The sequence below is a fragment of the Puma concolor genome, chromosome B3 (assembly GCF_028749965.1).
Source record: "Puma concolor isolate L17-30 chromosome B3, mPumCon1.1.hap2, whole genome shotgun sequence".
NCBI lineage: Eukaryota > Metazoa > Chordata > Mammalia > Carnivora > Felidae > Puma > Puma concolor.
In genome coordinates, this window is record NC_141672.1 from 45,189,116 (window position 1) to 45,214,525 (window position 25,410).

At 44.8% G+C, this 25,410-nt stretch overlaps 1 protein-coding gene and 1 pseudogene across 1 annotated transcript in view; one reads left to right on the forward strand and one right to left on the reverse strand.

Moving 5' to 3' along the window:
* The window catches only part of PELI2 (pellino E3 ubiquitin protein ligase family member 2), a 197,092-nt gene extending 179,896 nt beyond the window's left edge, over nt 1–17,196 (reverse strand). Inside the window, exon 1 of the mRNA XM_025919632.2 lies at nt 16,783–17,196. Coding sequence (XP_025775417.1) covers nt 16,783–16,859 — 77 coding nt within the window. The 5' untranslated portion in view covers nt 16,860–17,196. The remainder of the gene's footprint in view (nt 1–16,782) is intronic.
* Nucleotides 17,197–23,890: 6,694 nt separating this feature from the next.
* LOC112855778 (large ribosomal subunit protein eL6 pseudogene) lies at nt 23,891–24,802 on the forward strand (annotated as a pseudogene).
* The last annotated feature ends 608 nt before the right edge of the window (nt 24,803–25,410 follow it).

Consider the following 25,410-nt stretch of genomic DNA (forward strand, 5'->3'; position numbering starts at 1 on the left):
CCACGCTGGTAGAATTTAGTGTCCTTAAATGTGGCCTTTTCTCTAGGCTCCTAAGAAACTCATTTGCAGAAGTCAGTCATACTCTTAGCAGAACTATGGGTCTTTCAGAGGTCTTTTAAGGATCTCAAACAGTGAATGACCCTGTATTTCTTCTCCTCCCATATATTTCCTTAGAACAAAAGCCTCAGAAATCACATGGCATTTCTTCATTCCGCAATAACCCCCACCTCAAAAAGGAAAAGAAAAGAAAAAAACCCCACAGAATTTGTGTTATATAACCTATTAGCACATAACTGCTCTGATCAAGAAAAAATAGATTTGGCTTACTCTAAATGCTTTTTCTAGTATTAATCAAATTCTCTTAAAATGAAAGTGAGTTAGCTAATCCTTTATAAAGTAGCATATACACCGTGTATAAAATGTAATAAAATATTTTTGTTTGTGGATAATGACCAGATGTGACTATGCAAAATACAGTATTAGCATATGGATGATTTTTCCTTCCAATATTTTCATTAATACTCTTTTCATAATCATATTTTTAGCATGCCGCTTTTAGGATTAAATCCATGTTACCTGAATATAAATGGTCTGCCTTAAAAAAAATCTGCATTTACAAATTTATCAGTAGAGGAAAGCTAAATAATTAGCATTAATGATTAGTTGCTAACATCTAAGTTGCAAGAATCTATGACACATAACACTGGTTTAACCCTCGGAGAAATTGGGGTGAAGTAATTACCCAGGCAAAATCAAAGAGTATGTGATTCACGTTAACTAACACGGTGAGTATTCAAGTGGATAAAAAAAAAAAACACAATTAGATCAGAGAAAGATTCACTTGAATTGAACTTAAGGGGCCAGGCAGAGCCCTTCGCGGCAAGGAGCAGAGCTCCATTGTCTGAATTTGATCTGAATGGAGGTAACAGGAAAAACAAGGGCAGGCCTCCTCTGACCCTTTCCATGGGCCTGAAGGAGAGGAGCAGAAAGGGAAGGGTTAGCAGGCAAAGCCGTCAGGCAGTGAGGAGGGGCCGGCTCCCTGCAGGGCTGTCGCCAGCACCATTGTCCACCCTTCCCAGCTGGTCCTGGGAAGCCTCGCCAGAATTTTCATTATAATCACAACTTCAGAACCTAACGCAAATACAAAGACTTACACCCTTAACGTGACCCTTCAGGTGGTTATCAAAAGTTATTACAGATGTGATGATGTGATGTGAGTTACAGGCTTTGAGAAATGGAATACACACAAGCTTCTGAAAATCTGAGATCCGGATTCAAATTCCTGAGCTTCAAAATCCTTTCCTGGCTATGAAGGCTCACAGGAGTCACTGGATCTGTGGCCATCCCTACTTCCCCACTTCTCTGATGGAGATGATAGTCCATCCTCTGACTCCTGCTGCAACCGAGCATCTGGCAGGGGCTTGGGGCCCCCTAGGAGCCTCCCACACCATGCAAGGGACCCCAAGTTCCTGCTGCCTCCTGCGGTCAGTAAACTGCACAGCAGCTGGGAGAAGCAGCTAAGGGGAAAGCCCCCGCTCAGCCCTCCTCGCCACCTCCCAGAGAAGGAGCAACTCTCCACAGCTGTTCCTGAAGCATGGGTTAAGAGCGGAGCCAGGTTCTTCTCTTCCAGGGGGGCCCCTCGAGCTAAAGAAGCCCGCAGGCTTGTCACCATAGCTAAACTATACTTGGCACTGTTGAGCAGTTTTACTTCTTATACAACCCGAAGTCTGTAGGCTTCATTATGCGGGACAGGAATTCCAACCAATAGCCCACTAGAAGCCTGGGGGCGGGGGAGGTAGTGGGAAGGAGGGCCCACAAATTATTAAGGTGATGAAGATTTGTGTCTTTTGTCTCCCATCTGGGGACAATGTGAGTTGTGTTATTTTTTAATATTTAAAACAGTAGAACACGGGCAGACAACCACTGTAAGACAATAAATTCAACTGAAGGACATGCCAGTGTGCGTAAACCACAAGTTTCACCCTTGTGCAGTTTATTACATTATCAGAACCTCCTGATTGGATTACTTTCCTGCAGGGCTTCCAAGTGTCTGCTTTTCCCCCACATAATATCTAATATCACCTATCAAGATGCTGTATTTGTCCTTTTGTATTTTACCCCCTGATATCTTAGGACGCCTGTTAGTTAAGAACGGTTTTTGTTGTTGTTTTCGGTTTGTGTTTTGTTTTGTTTTCAGAAACTCTGGGTCGTACGCACCTCACCACATCTGTGACCAAAAAGGCTTAACTGCCCTCACAGGAAGGTTGAAACTGTACAGCATAAAGCTTCACCAGCTTCCAGAAGGGTCTAAGCCAACAATTTCATCAAAGCCTTCAAGTTGGCATCTGGTCTAAGTTAACACTTAGAATAGCAAATAAAAGGCACTTTTCCTGGACTCCTGCTGGCCAATACTTCTCGGATTAGCTAAAGCAGTGCCGCTGCAGGAGCGCCTTGTATTAGGTCCTGTTAGTGAGGAGATGCAGGGAAGCTGTGCGGGTCTTTTCGCTTAATCAATACTAACAGGAAGATCAGCAGACAGGGAAGGAAACACCAACGCGCAGCGACATTAGTATCTAAGCACAAACAGACCTTTACTTGAGAGCACAAGGGCTTGAAGCCCCTTTTCCAAGCTATGAACAAAATATAAATGCTAGCCTACGTTTTCATCAACAATAGCAAAAGAAAAAAGAAAGCCTTCAGGAGTGCGTGCCACAGCTAACGGGATTAAAGAGCTTTTTCTCAAGGAAAGAAGAATAACTTGACAAAGTGGCTTTAAAACTAGAGAAATGAACTTAGAATTATTTTGGATTATAAACGCCAGTCTTTCTTGAATTTAACTGCAATATGTTCAGGCAAATAAGAAGGCAAATAGGAGGATGCATGTTTTTATTCCCTAGAAATCACATTGTTTTGGGTTTTTTTGGAAATACATTAGGAACACAATACATAAGTGGGTAAAGCACATACGTAGGCAATTTTCCACCCAAAAGGTTCATATCAGTTGTAAACATTAAAAAAAAAAAATTAACCTTACTGGTAACCTCATTAAATGAGTGAGGTTTATTATCACTGCGTTTAATGAGAATATGCAGTACGGAAAGGGTTTGGTTAGAAAACAAATAGGGGTACCTGGGTGACTCAGTCAGTTAAGTGTCCAACTCTTGATTTCAGCTCAGGTCATGATCTCAGTTTGTGAGTTCAAGCGCCCCATCAGGCTCTGTGCTGGCAACAGGGAGCCTGCTTGGGATTCTCTCTCTCTCCTTCTCTCTCTGCCCCTCCTCTGCGGGTGCACACACTATCTAAATAAATAAGGTGCAAAACTGCACAAACACACACACATAGAGACAGGATTTATGAACAAGGGTGTTGGAGTCAGAAAGCCTAGAGTTTGAATCACGTGACAGCGATCCAGCGATCCAAGACAAGCTCCTCACAGCATGCATGGCTCAAGCTCTTCATTTATAAAATGATGAGTGATAATATGCAGCTGCCTCGGTCAGAACTTAAATGCATGAGGGGCACTTTGCACAGGACCGACTAACAGTAAGCACTTAACACAGGCTACTGAGACACCACTGTCATGACCAAAAGCACCAGCGCTCTGTGCACCTCCCACAAAGAAAGAACCAGCCGGAATTTTCTCATCCACGTGCAAAAAAAAGAAAGAGCTCAGATCCTGATGCTCCCTCTTTAATGATGATTTTAAGGTCTGATGGGGACCTCCATTTCAATTCAAAAGGTGCAGAGCTCCCTGAAGGCAAGGCAGAAGTGGACATGGGAGTGATGGGAGAGCAAAGCAAGCACTGGGCAGAAACCAGAGAGCCCGCACCTACTGCAAGAATAAAACTCTGCCCCCAGCAGCAGGATCAACACACCAGCAGAGGGGCTGTTCCATGGGCGACGCTGGCCCCAGCTGTCCCCCCACTTCTGCTGCTGGCACAGCTCAGCCGGAGACAGCCAAAACCCTGAGCTGCAGTAACAGCCTGAAGCAAGAGCACCAGTTTACTCCCTGAGGGTGATTCGCTGGAAGGCTGGCACACGAGGGCTCCCTGGGGGGCCAGGAAAGGATGGCCATGGGCTGCAGGTCCCCTCCACCGGGGAGACGATGCACAGGGATGGCCATCACCTGGGCGTTGAGGGAAAGCGAGGCTCCAGAGGACAGTTGGCTGAGTGTGTAAAGGTTCTGGGATCTGCTCTGACGAGTGGGGTCCGAAACAAAAACGTGCATGGGTCCTGCCCAAGTTTTCCAAACACACTCCTGAGTGACTGAACGCTCACTGTATCCCACCACCGCCGTCTCTCATCGCTAGACGCAGCACAAGCCACTGTCCCTTGGAGACAAAGGAGGGGGAAATAATCTACAAGAGAAAATGCAGACCCAGCTGGAAATCCTTCCTCAGAGTTTTAAGGCAACTGCTCAGAAGACACGGAATACCACCCGAACGTCAAGGCTTCCCAATCCCCGGAGGCCTGAATCTTTACAGGGCCCACGGCACCCTTCCCATCATGTCCATCTCGTCACTCTGGCCCTCCAACCCCCTGATTTCCAAACTCACCGGATGTCTCTCGGCTCCTCAGCTTCCAAATGTGTCTTATACACACCACTCTCCCCCAGGACCCTTGGCTAATTCTTACTCACCCCCCTCAACGCAGACTAAATGGAATCCTTCCCTCTGCACAAACCCAAGGTTTCTCCCCTGAACCTACACGCCCGTGAAACCCTGTGCTTGCTTGCGCCCTGCCAGGCTTAATATGTGTCAAGTCCCCCTTTTGTGGTAGACTATAAGCTCCATGAAGGCAGGGACCACGCAGTTATTGCCCACCGGATCCCTAGCATGAGTAGTTGCTGACTAGCTGATGGTATTCCAACTTTCTCTCCTTCCCGGGGCACTCCAGCCTCTAGCCAAACACCCCTATGCCTTTACTACTACTGCCCTCTAAAACCTCAGGTCGCCCTTCAAAGCTCTGCTCCCAAGTCACCTCCTCCAGGATATCTTTCCCAATCTTTCAGGAATATCTTCTGACCTCACCCTGGAGGAAAAAAGCAAAGCTTCAGAGCAACATGTACAGACCCACCTTCCAGCCAGGCCCTGCCACTGATGAGGCGAGTGACCTGAACCGGGGCCTCACTTCCAGGTTGTGCAGATTGTTGTGTCCATCTTCCAATCGGTTTTCTAGGTGTGCAGGATGGTTTAGTGTGGGTCTGGCTGTATTTCATGGACGCGAGACACACAAAAAGCTTCCATGCTGTTCCGCCATCTTGGCTCCTCCAAGGGGCCTCACTTTCCACCGATAAAATCTAATTCCTGGGACTGACCAAGCAAAACACCTAATGGAACCTGGCACATAGTGCGTCTGAAAAAACAGCTGCCTCCATCTACCCCTCCTCTACACCGTGTATGGTTTGTTGCTAAGTTATTCGTCTTGACCTCGGGTCGTATGCCCCTGGAGGGCATTTCCTTATGTGGGCTCCTCAACATGAAATCATCAGCATCATCAAAACAGCAACAACAACAGCATCGACTCACCCTTACTGAGTGCTTAACGTTTAGTGTGTATGTTTATAAGTGCTTCATTTCTACTAGGTACAGGGGCTCCCATTTTTAATTAAATAGATCCGTACAGGAAACACATGCAGTAAAACGCATCTATCTCTATATTTGGTATCCCAAAAGTCTTCGCGTAGCGTTAAACTTTAAAAACCACAGAATTATAGCAGTTTTTTACAAAACAGATCGTTTAGAAATTTGAATTTCTTTTACACTTAGTTTATACATTTTGAATGCAAAACTCTGAACTTTACATGTTTCAGTCCCTCGGATAAAACATGGCAAACGTTAAAATTCCCTAAAGAGCATTTAGGGAAATTCACGAAGTTATATTCACGTCAGCTACTACAGGACTCTGACTCTCTCTCTCTCTCTCTCTCTCTCTCTCTCTCTCTCCAGCAATGGGCTCAATTTGGAGGTGGTAACTGGTGGATACTAGAGGCGTGGTGGAGTGAGGACCACACAGGTGGCTGCCAGTGTGGCTGCCATCACTCTTTGTCCCTTTCTGTCGCAAGTCCACGGGCCCACCCCAGACCGTGCACGCCAGAGTGATCTCTCGCCACTGCTTGCCTCTGACCCGGCACATGATGGGTCTCCACAGCGTGAATGAGGCACGTGAAGTATTTCAGGAACTGTGCTTCCGTCTTATGGCTGACAGCCACAGACAGGTACAACTGACAGAAATGAGCTTTTCACCTTGTCACTTCACCGCCCGACTGCAGCGTGAAAACATTCTGCGGGCCCATCCATCGCCCTGTACCTGCAGGATGCTAGTATAGATTACCTCCCCCACTCAAATCTCTGTTGGTTCTATTATTTCATGTCAGGTGGCCTTTAAAAGCCTGAAAATCTGTGTCATGCATTAGCTCCCTGGGTTCAAGCGACTTCTGTTCGAGTGTACCAGAGGCACGGTTCTCAGCAAAGCGGGGGCCATTCTTCACCTGCCATGCTCTCACTGAATTTCAGGAGATAATACTGATTATGGAGATTATCGAATGCAGGGAGACTCACAGATGACTTACACATGATAAAGTTATTCCACAAATGCTTTTGTTAGCTAAGATTTTCAGACCATGCGGTACTCGATTTCTGGAATAACTTCATCCAAAAGGCTGAAATCGTGCTTATTAAAATAATCAGAAACAAAACACAAGACCAGTGAGTTATTTCACATTAGTCTGTCAGGTCTGACAGCAGAGCCACATGCAACGGAGTACTGTGGTGTCCAAATTGCCACTGTGTAACAAGTCACCCCAACATGCGGTGGCTTAAAACAACTGACACCCACAGTTCCTTAATATGGGCAAAGCTTGGTGGAAACGGCTCATCTCTGCTCCACGTGGTGTGGACTGGGCAGCCTGATGGGCTGAAGGGTCTAAAACAGCTTCACTCCCAGGCCAGCTGCCTCAGCTGCGTGGCTAGGATGGCTGAAGGTTGGCCAGGCCCACTGCCCTTTTGTAATCCCTCACCCGCCAGGGCCACGGTCCCCAGCAAGGCAATCAGCTTCTCCATCTGGAGGCTGCCTTCTAAGAGGGCATTATAGACTGAATTTATATGTTGAAGTCCTAACCCCAGGACACCTCGGAATGTGACTGTATTTGGAGACAGGATCTTTAGAGAGGTAATTAAAGTGAAATCAGGTCATATGGGTGGGCCCTAATCCAGTAGGACTGGTGTCTTTATAAGAAAAGGAAGGACCATCGGGGTGGGCACACAGAGAAAAAGGCCATCTGAGGACACAGGGTGAGATGGTCATCTGTAGGCCAAGCAGAGAGGCCTCAGGAGAAACCCAGCCTGCCAACACCTTAATCTTGGACATCGAGCTTTCAGAACTGCAAGGAAATGAACTTCTGTTGTTTAAGGCGCCAGGTCTGTGGTATTTTGTTATGGCAGCTCTAGCAAACTAACAGGACAAAACCGGAAGCTACAACGCCCCCTTACAGCAACATCCACAAGTCACAAAGTATCACTTCCCTCAGGTGGACTGGTCAAAGCGAATCACCAAACCAGCCCAGATTTGAGCGGTGGGGATTGGCCTCCTGAAGGAGAGGTCCAGTGCACGCACACAAGGACACACGGGGAACCACTGCCAGCCATATTTGAAGACAACAGGGGAAGAGCATGGAATGAAGTCAAAACCCTGAGTTCTCTTACCTGATCTCCAGTTGACTACAAGACCGGCTAGGAAAGCAGGGTAACGTCCACCTCAACGACATGGCCATTAGGTACAGTGCTTCACTGGACAGGTTAAAGGGCCAAACAAATGAATGCTTATTAAATCAAAGAGCTCTGGTACGTGAAAGCATAACATGCTGACAAATCATGGCTCTCTGTACGATAACTTTCCTGTTTACCTTAGATATTGCTACAGAGCAAAAGTACAGATTCCAGGGCGCCTGGGTGGCTCAGTTGGTTGAGCGTCTGACTTTGGCTCAGGTCACGAACTCGCTGTTCTTGAGTTCGAACCCTGCGTCGGGCTCTGTTCTGACAGCTCAGAGTCTGGAGCCTGCTTTGGATTCTGTGTCTCCCTCTCTGTCTCTGTCTCTCTCTCTCTCAAAAATAAAGACTAATCTTTACCAAAAAAACAAAAGTACAGATTCCAATTCTCAATTCTATCCATGGGCATGTACTAACGAAAGCACCCAAATGGTAGTGTAACCTAATGTACTACCGCACAGACCTGGTCTGTGTAATCTTCCGGGATCTGGTGTGAAACACACTCTTTTGTGTCTATGGTCCCTGTGCAATAAGGGCCCCTCCTCAAGGTAATCAGTTTATCAATCAAGTGCTCCAGAAATCCTAACTGCTTACCCCTCACAAGTTCTGATTGTGAAGAGTACTCTCTAAACACATAGCAGGAAGCACAAGAATTCCAGGTATGGATGGGAAAAGAGCAGGGGCCCCTGGTAATAGTAAACAGCAGTTTTAGCCCAACAGCTCGGAAGCCAAACACACAACTGCCTGCTTTGGTTGGATTTTGTTAGGCTAGCACCAATTAGAACGGAAGTACAAAGCTTGAAATAATGATTCTTATCCTAAAAGGAGATCCTGCGTGAGCACAAAAGCAGGGAACGAACAGTTAAATGTTTGAGAGTGAGACGCATTATGTGGATGGCTGGAAATAAAACCTCAATCAAGAACGACTTGCAGTAGTCTTAAACCTGACGCTGAAAAATACCCCCAATGCATATTTATTAGGTTTGTCGTCCGAGAGGCTTGTATTCCATAGTGCTGCCAGCCATCATTAACAGGCACTAATGACCACAGCCTTTCAACGCCACCACGGCGCACTGCAATGCAGCTCAGAGCAGCTGGGGGAATCAGAACAGATGGCCTGCTTCCCTTCAAGGCAGAACTTTCTGCAGGTGACAAAATGACTGTTAGGTGACTGACAGAAAGAGAAACAAACAAAAGTTGAAATGGAATATCTGATGTCAGTAAAGTGGGTGTTTAGTATTGCAGGGAGCCTTTATTGTGGGCCCTTACGGTTGGGAGGGTTGTTTACACAGTGCAGCTGTGCTACAGAACTGCAGTGTTCCTTCCAAGTCCAAAATCCTTCCCTGAGCCCCGGGACTCCTCTGTGCCAAGCGAGCGGGGCACTGGAGATGTCATGGAAATCCACTCCTTCCAGGTACCGGGTAAGTACCTAGCATACACCTGAAAAGGTGTGCCTGGCACTCCAAGGCAGGCAGAGGTGGGGGTCTCCGCCCTCCAGGGGCAAACTTTAAGGGAAAGCCAGGTAATTTCAACAAACACTAGTGGAATGCCATCACCAGTCTGGGCACACGGCAACAGCACAGTGGACTGAACCGCGTTTGTGTCTAGGGATGTTAGACACATGTCCTTATATTTGTTTTTACTTCTATTTTCCCTTTGGTAGTCTGTTTATGTACTCTGCATCCTTAGCTGATATAATACTCGGAATGCTTTGGCTATAAGACAGGAACCCACCCAGGGTGGCTTAAACAGAAAACAGTAAATAAAAATTGAAAAATGTGGGTGCTCTCAGAGGACTCGGGATTATTTTCTCAGAAAAGCCCTTGCTGATTATTCAGCCTCCAAGGGCCTCCAAGGGCCTTATCCCTAGCTCTTCACCCTGCTAGTCCCCTACGCCAACCTGCTCACTCTCTTCCCCCTTCTCCCGCTTTCTTTTCCCCATAGCACCCTCTGAAATGGCATGTTTTAGCTATGTGTCTGCTGGCTCCTGCACAGGGCCCACCCCTCCCACTAAAAGGTAAGCTCCCCACTGCCCGGGTGTCCTCCATCTCCCCGGCTTCGGCTTCGGTCTGCGGCAGTGCTAGGGCAGTGCGGGTTCCCCATCAGAACTTTCGACACTGAACGAAGAGCCAAACACACAGAGCTCTGGGCAGGGGGTGCAACTGGGTCTCACAAGGGACAGGAACCAGAATCTAGAACCCAAACAGCTGCCAGCTGGCTTACATTGGAGTCCGCTCTTCCCTGCACTTCCTTTTCCCTCTCCCAAGGCCGCATCCCCCCTTTGTGAAAGTGCCTTCTCCACTCTCCCCTTTCAGAGCTGAAAACCCTGCTACGGCTCCCATGCCCTTAGGATAAGGCCCAAAATCTTTCTAAGGACCCAGTCATTGACTAAGTCCAATGACTTTATGCCTGCCCCCAGCCTCACCTGTGATTTCAGTCAACCACTCTTTGTGGTTACGCAGGGCTTTCCCCCTTCCTTATAGGAGCATGCACACTTCACCTCTGGGTCTTCCAATCCTAGTTTGCAGTGCCTAGAGCATTCTTTCCCTCTTCCCTCCTCCTGGCCATGCTCTCCTCCTCCGGCACGGTGTTAGGTGACCCTCTGCTCTGCAGACTGCCTTCTATGTCTCTGACGGGACTACAGGCTCCAAAGTAGCAGGAACTGTACCAGTCTCATTCATCAGTGCATCCCCCAGTGCCAAGCATGGCATCCCACATGAGTAGATGCTCAAATACTCATAGGCTAAATAAACGAACAACATATTGGCAGTGGCTGTTCACTAAGGAGCTGTGACAAGAGTAAGACAGCAGTTCACGAGGGCAGGGAACGTGATCGCCCTGTCTCACTCCCCTGTGCCTGGAAGAGAAGACACCCAATAAATATTTGTTGAATGAATAAATTCCTGGCTTGCCCCATGTAGCTCCACCCCTTTTCTCTCCCATTTGAGAAAACGTATCAGAATGCAAGTGGGTAAAAAAAATGGCATTATTAAAGAGACATCTCAGAGTCATTTGAAACATCAACACTCTATTACTTGTCATAAGTTACTGGACACATAACTCAAAACTGATCATCACAAATGAGGTCGTTTGAGACAGTGGTTGAGAATAGCTGATTAAGACAAAGCTACGAAACATGAAGCACTCTCTGCTCTTATCATTTTATTTTCCAGAAGCTGAAATGACAATACACTCAGTAAGAACTAATAACTGACTCATTCTTACCCTCACCGTTCTCTATAACCTAGGTTCTGCTCGCCCCAGGAGAAACCTTTCTTTAAAGCAAACGACGTTACAAATTCCTTTTCAGTTATTTTTCTCCGGTACCAATGAGGTCCACCAAGTTGCTGTTGTCTCCAGTCAAAAGCCAGCCCACAGCCCCACACGCTTACTTCCAGGAGGCTGTGTTGCTGATCCCTGCACAGCGATATAAACTCACTGCACCAGCGTGACAATACTGGTCTCCCTCAAAATCGGCAACTGGTATGTTTTTGGCTTTTTGGTGTTTTGTGCGTATGTGTTTTACCTCTTGGACAAAATATGTTTGGTAAAGTTGCTGGGCTCTCGATCAGCCTGGTTTTATTTCTGTTTATATAAAGCATCCCCAAATATTGATCACATGATGAAATACAACCAAAAATGCGAAGTCCTAACAAAGGTGTCAATCTGGATGTGTTAAAAAGAGAAATAAATCTGAGAAAGCCAGACGAGAAACCACACAGACAGCCACATACTCCAAACAAGGCTAAAGTTAGTAAAGCAAAATATAGCAACCCAAAGCTAGTAACATCATGACCCTTAATAGCCTACAGAATTAGACACTCCATCCACACGAACAGATCTGAGCTCTTCAGATCACCCCACACGCTGAGTGGCAGTAAAGATTTTGTTTTATTTACGAAAAACAAAAAGATCTTTAACTTTATAAAGGATACTAGCGTTTGAAGTCTTTGGGCCCAAATTAGAGAGGGGGGATGAGAAAAGGAAAAGTATTAGGGTATATCTTAAGGTTTCTTATTACTACCGAAGGGAAGGGTAGTCAAGGCAAAGTGCCAAAGTTAAAACACAAACAGCATATAGAAATCTGGAGCTGCTTGTTTAAAAAAACAAAGACCATAAACTGTTCAAGCAACAGTGTGCTTTGTCTTATCTGACAGAATGCTGCGCCGTCCAAAGGAAAAAAGGCAGGTCCCCCCACCCATCCCTGACCTTTTAGCCTTTTGAAGACCTTGATCAGTTTCCACTAAAATGCTTCATTTTCAGTCATGTTTAGAAGTACACATTTGTAGAGGTTTTTACCCATTTAGGTGCCAAGGATCCCTTTGGCAGTCTGGTAAAACCTACTGAGCCCTTCTCAGAAAAATGGTTTAATTGCATAAAATAAAATAAAATAAAATAAAATAAAATACAAAGGACTACAAGTGAAAATAATTATACTTAGTTATCAAGACAGTTTTAAGTTATGAGACGATAATGTATGCAGTTCTGTATTAATGCACCAAATAACAAATCTAGCAGCAGTTCTATTTGTTGCCTGTACTCATGAAATGCTAAATTTCAATCTGACTATAGTGAAAATAGAGATGCATCCCGCCCCCATCCAAGTTCAAGGGCTTCCTGAAGGACCCTAAAACCCCTTGGTTGGGTTTGGGAGAGCCAATAAAAATATATCTGGTGAAGCATCAAATTAAAAATAAAGCCTGGGAAAACAGATTATCCATTCAACTGTGCAATATTTTTCTAAAAAACCATGATGGGTCCTGAGTCAGCAAGAGAGCTGCACGCTTCAAACTGAATCCAGAAAGGGATTCAGCTTCCCCCATGCAAGTTACAAAAAGTCTGAAGCTTTGAGAAACTGACAGCACTGCTGGAGTCTGCCTTGAAGTGGGAAAACAGTGACCTGGCAGTGCAGTGATCCAGCTCAATTGTGAACTTGAACAAATCTCCTTCCTTTCTGGAGCCTCAGTTTCTTTTTCGTTAGTAAAATAAAAGGGCTAAACACACACCATGACCTCGCAGGTCCCTTCCAGGTCTAAAATCCTATCTTCAGATTATCTCTTCCTTATGCTGGTTTTTGTAGCCTATTTAGATTAATTTCAAAACATTATTGCCTTGCTTAAGTTTGGAACAGAAAGTTGTACCAAATCTGAATGTCTTAACATATAATCAAACACCAATGAGCCAAATATACACATACCATTACCACCTTTTTTAAAAACCCTGTTTTGCACATATCTACTTCAAAAAAAGTAATCACAGCATTGGTCTTTTCTGCTATTTAAAGTCAGTTCCCATTAGAATTCTAGCACCATCACCTTAAGAATATTCAAAATTAACACACAGAATGTTAACTATGCATTTTCCACACTAAACCAAGGAACAGTATTACAGGGTATACACCAGGAAGGGCCCTTAAAGATCACCTAATCCAATCATGTTTCATTATCACTTTAGACAGAGAAGGTAGAAGACTAATCCAAAGTCACAACGCTGGTTGGCAAGAAAGCAGAGATTCAATCCCGGTCTCCTGACTGTACCTTTATGCTCTCTCCACTACACTCTCAAATCCAGACACACTTCCCCAATTTAGGCTTAAAAGGAATAGCAAGAAAGACCTGACGGTTAGACTAGTCATTTTCTCTACTTTGAATTACGTAATGGGCACAACAAGGGGTGGTGGCATGACACATTCATTGGCTGGAATCAAGGAATAAGGAAATTCCATTAATCCACCAAAAAGGTGATGACCCAACTAACATCCTAACTACCTGGCAATTCTCTTAGTACTGTACAGTATGTGAAAAGACCCATATTTGCATATGGATTTAGACATATAGCTATATGCAAATAGCTATACATATAAACCTCTTCACACATACATATATAAGTATACACATATATAGACATACACATATATACATATATATAGTTCCTCAGTCTGCTTGCCAGGATTTCTCACTAACATTTTACCATGAAATTTAAAAGAGAAAAGAAAAAAGGAGAAATTTAGAGGAAAACAAAAAGGTAGTTACACAACAGCTTAAAAAAAAAAAAAGCACTGTGTTTTATAGGCAAAAGCCTCTATCAATATCAATATTGGTCATTTTTAGACATCAACACTAATTTTATCAATAAGAAAACCTACTAGAAATTCTTTACCAATGTTTACATCCCAGATGATCAGATATGCAAAGTTGATGTTTGATTGTTATTGTTGTTTTAAGAGGGGACAGTCTTGAATCCGATGGATAGGATATGAATTAGTAAGGCTCTCTCTCTTTTTTTTTTAATGTTTATTTTTGAGACAGAGAGGGACAGAGCGTGAGCAGTAGAGGGGCCGAGAGAGAGGGAGACACAGAATCAGAAACTGGCTCCAGGTTCCAAGCTGCCAGCACAGAGCCTGATGTGGGGCTCGAACTCAAAAACTGCAAGATCATGACCTGAGCTGAAGTCAAACACTTAACCCACTGAGCCAAGTAAGGGTCTCGTTAAAGTCTACCTACTACTCACTATTTCCCCAGCATTCTTCAATGTACTTAATATTTCTAGAGAGTCAGAAATCTACCCAGAAAGAAAAGAAAAGAAAAGAAAAGAAAAGAAAAGAAAAGAAAAGAAAAGAAAAGGAAAGGAAAGGAAAGAGAAGAGAAAAGAAAAGAAAACAAGCAAGCAGGCAGTCACGAAGGAAGGAAGGAAGTTAGGAAGAAAGAAAGCAAGCAAGAAGGAAAAAAAGAAAAAGAACAATTCTTCTCAAGTATTCAAAAACCTGACCAGTATCTTCTCAGTAGTCTGATGTCAACTCACATTTCACTTCCTTAGAGAGACCTGCCCTGACCCCCTAGCTAAAGAAAGCAATACCTACCTGGGGCAGACATTCCCTAAGTTAACCTCCTTCTGTTGAGAATTTGGCAACACCTGACATTGTCATTTATAATCCATTTGTTTACTCGTTTGTTTCTGCTTACCCTGTCCCTCCACACTAAAATGAAAGCTCCTTGTTCACTGCTGGATCCTCAATGCCTAAGCAGTGCTGGCACATAATAGGTGCACATATAACAGCCGAGCGTCTGGTCCAAAATATTCGAGTGCCAACTATGTCATACTTAGTGTCTCCTGGAAAACCATTAGTCAGGGACAAAGCACATGCAATGAGTAATGCATTTACATAGCCTACTTTAGAGTAAGCCTATGATACCAAGACAATCCTGGGTATAAATCCTTTCCACGGCTTTGGAATGCCCTGCACTTCCAGCTAGAAACACAAAACCTCTCCAGGCCCACTCACACGCTGCTTCTCTGAAACATCTCAACAATGATTTCCTCAAAAGGAAATAATGAAATAAAGTTCTGGCATAAGTTAATCTTTCCTGTCAGGTTCACAGACTATGTTAAACATGCTTTGAAGCCAGACACACAAACAAAATCAAACTCCACAAAATTAGGTTGGGCTGAAGTTACATAAGACCAGCTAACCTCCTGCTTTCTCCCTCATTCCGTCCTCCTTCCGGTGAACCCTGACATCTGTCTTTTCAGCACAATTCAGATGCAGGTGACAAAAACCGCTTATCTGCAAACTTCAAAATAGGTAATGAGATTTCCAATATTATTCCACTTAATACTGTAGCAACTGTAGCAACAAAGTGAGGAGGAATAGACAACTTCCAGCTGTACTGTGTCTGGAAGCTTCTCTTAAAAATTCTCTTCAAAATTATTTTTAAGCCCACACTTACTTCAAGGCATTCAGTTATCAAAACACGTTTTTCAGAGTTCCCTGAGTTTTTCCATACCCGTGGCTCCTCATATGTGTGAGAAGCCTACCTATCAGCACAGATGACGTCTGAACACAGGTCTTTCAAGAGAGACGACAAAAGCGCGGTTCCCAGGAGTGACACATCCAAAGGAGAAAATAATCCTTTCTCCTCCTAAATATTAAATCCAAGTTGCTTCCTCTCCCGAGTTTCCTGCACTTCCCTCCTCCCCATTCTGCTCCCCTTTCACTGCCCACTTTATCCTGCTTTAATCCTACGAAGCCTCTCTCCCGGCTTATTAAGGGTAAACAATAGAAATGTCACAAGGAAACTCAGGAAGTAGATGAAGTCTCTAATTGCTGCCGTTTAACGATTGTGGATAATTACTATCTTCAAAATGTGGTTTTCACAAGCGGAAAGGGAGCCGAGGCGGGCGAGCTCCACGCCGCCAGGAGCACATCAGCGAGGCCGCGGCCCGGGACGGAGGGGATGCGGCCCCGCGCCCCGGGGCCCCGGCCGGCGCAGCCGCGTCCCTGCCCCCCCCAACCCCCGGACACTGGCGGCTGGGAAAGCGGAGGGCCGGCCTGCCCGCCCAGGTCACAGACAGTTCACAGCCCCCGGCTGCGGCTACCCGCGGCGGTCACCATAACAATATGCAAAGCGCTACCCGCGGACGCCCACCCCACAGATCTCGCTGCCCGCGGCAGCCAAGCCCGCAGCGCCGCGCTCCGAGTTCCGGGACCCGAGACCACAGTCCCCCGGGGCAGAGGGGTCCCGGGGACCGGGCTCCACCGGCCTTTCAGCTTCGCCAACTGGGGGGTCTCCTCCGACACCGCGAGGTGCCTGCGACGGTGGCGCCTTGGCCCGGTCCCTAGCGGCCCTCCCCGACCCAGGACGCGCGGGGAAGTCGAGCAGGGGTCCCCCGCGGTACGGACCGGGACTTGGTCCCTGAACGCTGCGCCTCGCGGGGCGCGGTGTCGCCACAGTCCCTCCCTTCCCGGGGCCGGCCCCGCTCCGCCACTTCCTCGGCTGCCGCCGTCCTCCGCCGGGAAGGAGCGTCTCGGTGGTCTCTGCAGCGCCCCGCGCGCGCTGATGGGGAGCACCGCTCCCCGGGCGCCTGCCGCCCGGGCCCCTGAGCCGCCCCCGGCGCCCCAGCCGTCCCCAGAGAGCGCCCGAGCCGCCCTCCTGGCCCCGCTCGGAGATGCGGGCGCCCGGCAGTCACCCAGCCCGGAGCGCTCGCCGCCCGCCGCCTCGGAGATCTCGGGACTCACCCTAGTACTACCAGCTCCCCATATTTCACAGGCTCCTTATTGGGGGCGCAGTGCTCCTCCTGGCCGGGGGAAAACATGGAGCCCCGATCGGCCGCCGCCGCCGCCTCCTCCGCCGCGATCCCCGCGGAGTCCGCGCCGCCGCTACAATCCCATCCTGAGAACGGGGTGAGCGCGCCGGGGAAGGGCACGGCGGCGAAGGGGGCGCGGGGCGGCCAGTCCCGCGGCTGCTCCGTCGTGGCTGTGCGGCTGCCCCGCCGGGCTCCCTGGAGCTCCGCTCGCCGCCGCCGCTCCGAGCAGGACTCGGCAACAAATGGGACCGGGCAGCAGGGGGACCTGCCCGCGCCAAGCGCCGCCGCCGCCGCCGCCGCCGCAGCCGCCGCCGGAGCCCCGCCAGGGAAGGAGGGAGGGAGAAAGCCAGCGCGGGAGGGGCGGGGGCAGCGGGCGGGGGAGGGGCAGGGGCAGGACCGCTGAGCCGCCCCGCCGGCGCGCGGGCAGGTGGGAACCGCCCGGCCCTCCGCCCGAAGCCGCGCTGCCCCCCGCCCTCCCCGCGCCCCCTCCCTCCGGCGCGTGGGGCGGCCGGCACCCTCTCCCGCCCCCCTCGGGCCCCGCGGTGGATCGGCCCCCGTGTTATGTAAACATAGAGTAAAAGGGAAAGGAAGTTCTTAAAGGAGCAGCTCTATTTTTTTTCTCTCGCTTCCTTCCCCAAACTTACAGCACGGGGTTCTCAGCCCTTGCAAACCGGTTCTCTAGCTGCTGAAAACTGCACAGGATCCCGGAAACGCAGTCCTTGAGGTTCCCAAGCCTAGCCTAGCAGTCCCGGGTTTCCTTAGATGTAAAAAAAGAACTTCCTCTCGGAGTTAGCATTTGCTTTCTCGGTGCCATTGTGTAGCGCCGTACATCTGTAACACACGCACCTGGGCGCCTCCTGCTCTTCCAAAATCAAGTCTTTCAAAGCTTGGAGGTACATAGAAATCTGGAGGGTTTTGCTAATTGGTGCTGGATTAGAGGGAGTTTTGAGTTTTGAAGGCACTTGGAGCACCCTGCCAGTGTATAGGGTATAGATACCAGGTTTGTGGTCAGCAAAGTTCCACAGGATTAAAAAAAAGGGGGGGGGGTTGGTTTTTGGGTTTTTTGCTTTTTTTTTTTTTTTAAATCCATACTCCATCCACTTTTCTCATACTTTCTTTCACTACCCTAAGAAATTTAAGAGGAACTTACCTGGGTGAACTTTTTAGTGAATATAAATGTTCCTTTATTACCATAATGTAGACAATGCACTATGCTATGGCTTTAATATGGTTTGGGGTATAATAGATGTACTCACTGCTGTTTTTCATCATGCAGGATTTTATTGTTTTACCATTTATTAAGCACTGGTAACATGCTGGAAACTGCATATTATTGCCAGTCACTGCCTCCCAAGTCTGCTAAATATTTAAAGAAATAAATACTGCAAAAGCTACCTTGTGTATAAACAATGACTGATTAGCCATGACCCTAAGAAAGGGCTAGAAAAAAAATAATCACATCTATCACCTTCCACTCTGCCATTTGGCACCCTTTGCCTGACATTCTCTGACACGTTATTACTACAGTTACATGATGCTTCAGAAAATTTTACTTCAGTTATTAACTGATTTTTTAAATTGAGGCTTTAGAAATAAATTACTTCAATAACTATAGCTACACCGTTGGTAAGCCAAACACACACACACACACACACACACAAAACTGAAACCATTAACTTGTTTCAGCTAAGTACAGAAATTCTATACTTCAGCTGAATATAGCTATTCTGCACATTTTATAAATTCTCTGTATTTTTAAATACATATTCTGTTTTACTTCAAACCAACAATCCTTCACTAACGGGTTAAATGTCTTCTCACTAGTGTTTTGATGTGAATTTCTGTCTGAATTTGTTTGATTAATGTTACCTTCATCTGTGGACTCTATGCTTCTACTTACCATGTAGAAGTGTTACTAGCAAAGATCTATCGGAATCATGCCATAGTTATGCAGTCCCCTGTTATTATAGTACTTGGCCCTGTCATTCTAACTTCTCCAGGCTTGTTCTGTTGCTGCTACTGCTCTCTAGGCTGCAATTACCTCCTCCCTCCTTCTCTCTTGGCATGCTGTGCTTTTGTGCATTGCATTACACTATTCTGGCTCCATTTCCTCCTTGCTGTGCTCTGCATCTGCTCTTAGGAAGATAGAAACAAATATTTATTAACCTCCTACTAAGTTCCAAACACTAGCCTGAGAGTGTCCCATAGGATGCCCCAGTCTTCGAAGGTTCTTCATTCTAGCTGTCTGCCCATGGTGCCCCTGATTTTCAGAAGGGCAGTGCTCTCTGTTCGCCCAGCATGTCTTTGAGCATGTTTATGGTTCTGACGCAGGTCTGTCTTTATCAGAATTATTTAGGAACTGTTGCTTTGAATAAGTTTTTGTATCAGGGGAGACTTTTATCCTAGGCAGCTCAGGGCTTGAAGACCAGGTTTTTAAATCACTCCCAGACCTGAAAGCCTCAGGAATGTCTACAGCCGCCAGAAGTGGAAATCCAAATGAGCACATGGGCTGAGTGAGGACCGCGGCAAATTGGCGAGCCTGTGCCATCTAAAATGAGCATCGCTCTTCTGCAGATAATGGTTACCATGTGACAATAACAGGTCACTGTTGCTAAATTTAACTTTTCTTAAAGCCCATATCCGGAATTTTATGCCAAATTTCCCAATTTCCAACTGTCACGCAACTCATTCAAGTTGATTTTTTTTTTAAACACATTTTTTTTTTTTTTTTACTACATTGGGCTCAAGGTCTGCAAATTTGCATTCTCTGATTTCAAGGAAACTTACAAAGGTAAAGGTAAAGGAACACACACACACACTCTCTCTTTTTTTAATCTTTATTTTTGAGACAAAGAGACAGTGTGTGAGTGGGGGAGGAACACAGAGAGAGGGAGACACAGAATCTGAAGCAGGCTTCAAGCTGTCAGCATGGAGCTCCATGGGAGGTTCAACGTGGGGCTGGATGCAGGGCTGGATGCAGGGCTAGATGCAGGGCTGGATGCAGGGCTCATCGTGGGGCTCGTCATGGGGCTGGAACTCACAAACCACAAGATCATGACCTGAGCCGAAGCCGGATGCTTAACCGACTGAGCCACCCTGGCCTCCCAGTAAAGGAACGTGGTATCAAATGGCAGCGATGGGAGGGGAGCAGAGCAGTGGGGCATAAACTTAACTTTTTCAGAGTTGGTGACTTATGTCCCTTTGCAAGGCGGCTTGCACCTTTCTCTGCCCATCCTTTTTAGAGTTTTCTGCTCACAAGTTAAGCCCACTGGAACATTACCCCTACCATCCCTAGGTAGTATTAGGAATCCAGTTGTAGCATAAATTTATCTCTTCTTGAATGTAACTGTTTTAGTTTGTAGCTTCAGGCTGATGGGACAATCTGGCTGTGCCATCTGCCAACCCACCGAAAGCCACGGTGGGTTTGACCGACCTAGCTGCCAGGGCAGACCCGCCCATCCCCTCCCTGCTCGCCATTCCATTTACATCTCTCCTAAACTACTCTCCTAAAGAGGATGGCCCACTCACTGCATCCCACAGGGAGTTGATGCTATTTCTTGGGCTAGTAAAGGCCATATGTTTACTACACAAATAAATAATGTAAGGCTTTCTCTTGATTTCTCTCCCTGTGATGTCTACCTCTTTTAAGTTAGAATGAAAACATTTAGTGAAGAAGTTTGCTTGTCTTAACCATACTCTGAATGAAGCCAATCAAAAACCTTCCAGTACTTCCAGAAGAAAGAGTCTAATTTCTGATCACTCTATATTCTACCTTACATGTTTATGTTTGCAGACTTAAAAGAGTAAAAGGATACTTTAAAATCTTATTTTATTTTAGTCATCCATAGTCTCATTACCCAGAAAATAGCCTTATGACATTTTTTTGTGGATTTCCTTCATCTTTTTTAGTTTTAATTTTTTGACAGAGCAGTGATTATATGATTTGTAATCACCGTTTATACAGCTTGTTACCTCCCCCCGTTTTTACCTCATGTTATATTGTGAGTTTTCTCTTGCCAATAAACTTCATAAACATTTTTGTTGTTTTATCATATATGTCAGCTTCTACTAACCATTCCTTTCTCGTGGAACATTGGGAAGATTTCTAAATTTTGGTCTTATAAATAAACATATTTGCATTTGTTATTGCTGCATGAGAACAGACTCCTACAAGTAAAATTATTACATCAAAGGGTACAAACACTTTTAAGACCCTTTGATGCATATTTCCAAAGTGTTTTCCAAAACGGTTATGCCTGCCAATTTACACTGTAACTAGCAGTAAATGAGAGAGCTGCCTCAGGGAACTCGCACCAGCTTTTAAAACCCTTGCTAATGTGACAGGTGATCATTTTTTATTTGCATTTCTTTGATTGCTATTGTGAGGTGTACCCACTTTTTATTATCATGGTAAAAAATGCATAACATGAGATCTACCCTCAACAGATTTTTTTAGAGTACTGTATGGTGTTGTTAACTCTAAACACAGTGCTGTCCAGCAGCTCTCCCTAACTTTGTCATCTTGCATGACCGAAACTTTATACTCCGTGAACAGCAACTCCTCATTTCTCTCTCCTCGCAGCCCCTGGCAACCACCATTGCACTTTCTACTTCCGTGAGTTTGACAATTTTAGATACCTCGTATAAGTGGAATCGTGCATTATTTCTCCTTCTGTGCTGGCTTAGTTTTTAGCAAGCTGTCCTCAAGGTTTACCTATGACATGGCATAAAACAGGATTTCCTTCTTGTTATGGCTCAATAATATTCATTTTATGTATACACTACAATTTTTTTATAGGTTCATCTGCCAGTGGGCCTACAGGACAGCTACAGGTTGTCCTAACCACTTGGCTATTGTGAATAATGCTGCAATGAACACAAAAGTGGGGATCTCTTTGGGTGCCTGACTTCAGTTATTTTGAGTAAACACCCAGAAGTTGAACTGCTAGATCATATAGTTAGTTCTATTTTTAATTTTTTTTGAGGAAACTCCCTTTAGTTTTCCATAATTGCAGGCACCATTTTATATTCCCACAAGCGGGCACAAAGGTTCCAATTTCTCTACATCCCCATCAACATTTGCTACTTTTGGGGTTGTTTTGTTTTGTTGATCGTGAACATCCTAAAAGGTGTGAGATATCTCATTGTGGTTTTGATTTGCATTTCCCTAATAATTGGTGATGTTGAACATCTTTTCATATATCTGGTATTTATCTTCTTTGGAGAAATATCTATTCAGTTCTTTTGCCCACTTTTAAGTTGGGTTATTTCTTTTTTTGCTATTGAATTATATGAGTTTCTTATGTTTTTTGGATATTAACTCTTTATCAGACATATGGTTTGCAAATATTTTCTCCCACTCTATAGGTTGCATTTCCACACTGTTAGTTATTTCCTTTGCTGTGGAAAAGCTTTTTAGTTTGATGTCGTCCCATTTGTCTATTTTTGCTTTTGTTGCTGGTGCTTTTTGGTGTCAAATCCAAGAAATCATTGCCAAGACCAGTATCATAAAACATTTCCCCTTTGTTTTCTTTTAGGAGTTTTACAGTTTCAGATCTTACGTTCAAGTCTTTGATCCATTTGAGCTGATTTTTTTGTATGGTGTAAGATGAGGGTCCAATTTCATTCTTTTACATGTGGATATCCAGTTTTCCCAGCACATTTATTGAAGGGACCCTCCTTTTCCATTGTGTCTTCTTAGCACCCTTGTTAAAGATTTGTTGACCGTATTTGTGTATGATTGTTCCTGGACTCTGATCCATTGGTCTGTAAGTCTATCTTTATGCCAGTACCATACCGTTTTGATTACTGTAGCTTTGTAATATGTTTTGAAATCAGGAGGTGTGAGCCCTCCTATTTGTTCTTTTTAAGATTGTTTGGGCTCTTTGGGGTTCTTTGTGGTTCCATATGAATTTTAAAATTGTTTTTTCTATTCTATTAAAAAGTTGGGGTTTTGACAGATTGCATTAAATCTGTAGGTTGTTTTAGGTAGTATGAACATTTTAACAATATGAAGTCTTCCAATCCACGAACAGGAGATGTCTTCCCATTTATTTGTGTCTTCTCTCATTTCTTTCATAGATGTTTCATACTTTTTAGTGTAAAACTCTTGGCTCCTTGGCTTCTTCCTAAGTATTTTATTCTTTCTTATGCTACTGTAAATGGCATTGTTTTATCAGTGTCCTTATCAGATAGTTCATTGTGGGGGCATCAAAACACATCTAATTTTGGCATATTGATTTTGTGTCCTGCAACTTTACTGAATTCTTTTATTACCTCTAACGGCTTTTTTTGGTAGAATTTTTAGGCATGCCTACATATAAGATCATGTCATCTGTGAGCAGAGATAATTTTACTTCTTTTCCAATCTGGATGCCTTTGATTTCTTTGTCTTGCCTAACTGCTCTGGTTATCTTGCCTAACTGAATAGAGGTGGCAAGAATGGACATCCTTGCCTTTTGTTCCTGATCTTAGAGGAAACACTTTCAGTTTCTCACCATTGAGTTTGATGTTAGCTGTAGTCTTTTCATACGTGGTCTTTCTTATGTTGAGATAACTTCCTTTTATTCCTGGTTTGAGGTTTTTCTTGTTTTGTTTTGTTTCAATCAAGAAACGGTGTTAGATTTTGTCAAATGCTTTTTCTGCCACATATGAAGAGCATCATGAGATTTTGATCCTTTATTCTGCTAATGTGTCAAACCATCCTCATACAGCAGGGATAAATCTCACTTGGTCATGGTGTATGATCCTTTTAATATGCTGTTAAACTTAGTTTGCTAGTATTTTGTTGAGAATTTCTTCATCTATATCCATCAGGGATACTGGACTGATGTTTTTCTTTTTCTAGCTTTGGTATCAGGATAATACTGGCTTCATAAAATGAGTTTGGAAGTGTTTCCTCTTCTTCAACTTTTTGGAAGAGTTTGAGAAAAATTGATGTTAATTCCTTAAATGTTTAGTGGAATTGCTCTTTCCCATCTTGCAAGATGACAGGTGAAATGCTGAGAAGCTCAATACTGATGAGAAGAAACCTGGGGCACCTGGGTGGCTCAGTTAGTTAAGTGTCCAACTTCTGCTCAGGTCATGATCTTGCGGTTTGTGTGTTCAAGCCCCGCATGGGGCTCTGTGCTGACAGCTCAGAGCCTGGAGCCTGCTTTGGATTCTGTGTCTCCCTCTCTCTTTGCCCCTCCCCCACTCACAAAAATAAACATTAAAAAAAAAAAAAAAAGTAACCTCAAGACTAAAACACCTAAAAAGGGGAAGCCCCACTGCAGCTGAAATCCTGTCCTAGTCAGAGGAATTGGCAGATATTCCCGATCAGCTATGTATTCCAGAAAGGCCATGTGCAAGAGGAAGTATTCAGCAGCTAAATACAGGGTTGAAAAGAAAAAGAAGGGGAGGGTTCTTGCCACTGTCACAAAACCAGTTGGTGGTGACAGAATGCGTAGGTATAATCCTACTGAAGATGTGCCTCAAAAGCTATTGAGCCACGGCTAAAAACCTTTCAGTCAGCATGTGAGGAAGCTGCAAGCTAGTATCACCCCTGGGACCATTTTGATCATCCTCATTGGGTGCCACAGGGGCAAGAGGGTGGTTTTCCTGAAGCAGCTGAGCAGTGGCTTGCTATCTGTGACTGGACTGCTAGCCTTCAACTGAGTTCCTCTGTGTAGAACACACTAGAAATTTGTCACTGGCACCTCCACCATTGATATCAGCAATGTGAAAAATCCCCAAATATCTCACTGATGCTTGCTTCAAGAAGAAGCTGTGTAAACTCAGACACCAGGAAGGTGAGATCTTCCACACGGAGAAAGAGAAACATGAGATTATAGAGCACTGCAAGGTTGATCAGAAAGCTGCGGACCCACAAAGCTGTTCCTCAACTTCAGGGCTACATCCACTTTGTGTTTTCTCTCACAAATGGAGTGTACCCTCACAAATTGGTGTTCTAGATTTCTTACAAAGAACCTAATTAAATAACTGATAAATGATAGATGATACATAGATAGATAGATAGATAGATAGATAGATGATAGATAGAGGAAGTCACCAGTGAAGCCATCATCCTGGAATTTTCTTTGTTGGAGGTTTTTGATTGCTAATTCAATCTCTTTACTAGTTATAGGTCTGTTCAGGTTTTCTATTACTTCACAATTCAATCTTGGTAAGTTACATGTTTCTAGAAATTCATCTATTTCTTTTAGGTTATCCTGTTGGTTGGTGTAGAGTTATTCTTCGTACTTTTGTAATCCTTTTTATTTCTGAAGAAGTGGTAATATTTATTTTATTTCTGATTTTATTTCCTGGAGTCTTTCTCTTTTATGCTTAGCTAGTCTAGCTAAAGACTTGTCGATTTCATTGATGTTTTCAAAGAAAAAACAACTCTTAGTTTTGTTGATTTTTTCTATTCTCTATTTTGTTTATTTCTGCTCTAATCTCCATTGCCTTCCTCCTGCTAACTTGTGGCTTAGTTTGTTCTTCTTTTTCTAGTTCCTCGAGGTGTAGAATTAGGTTGTTTATTTAAGAGTCTATGTCTTTTGTAGTATAGGCATTTATCATT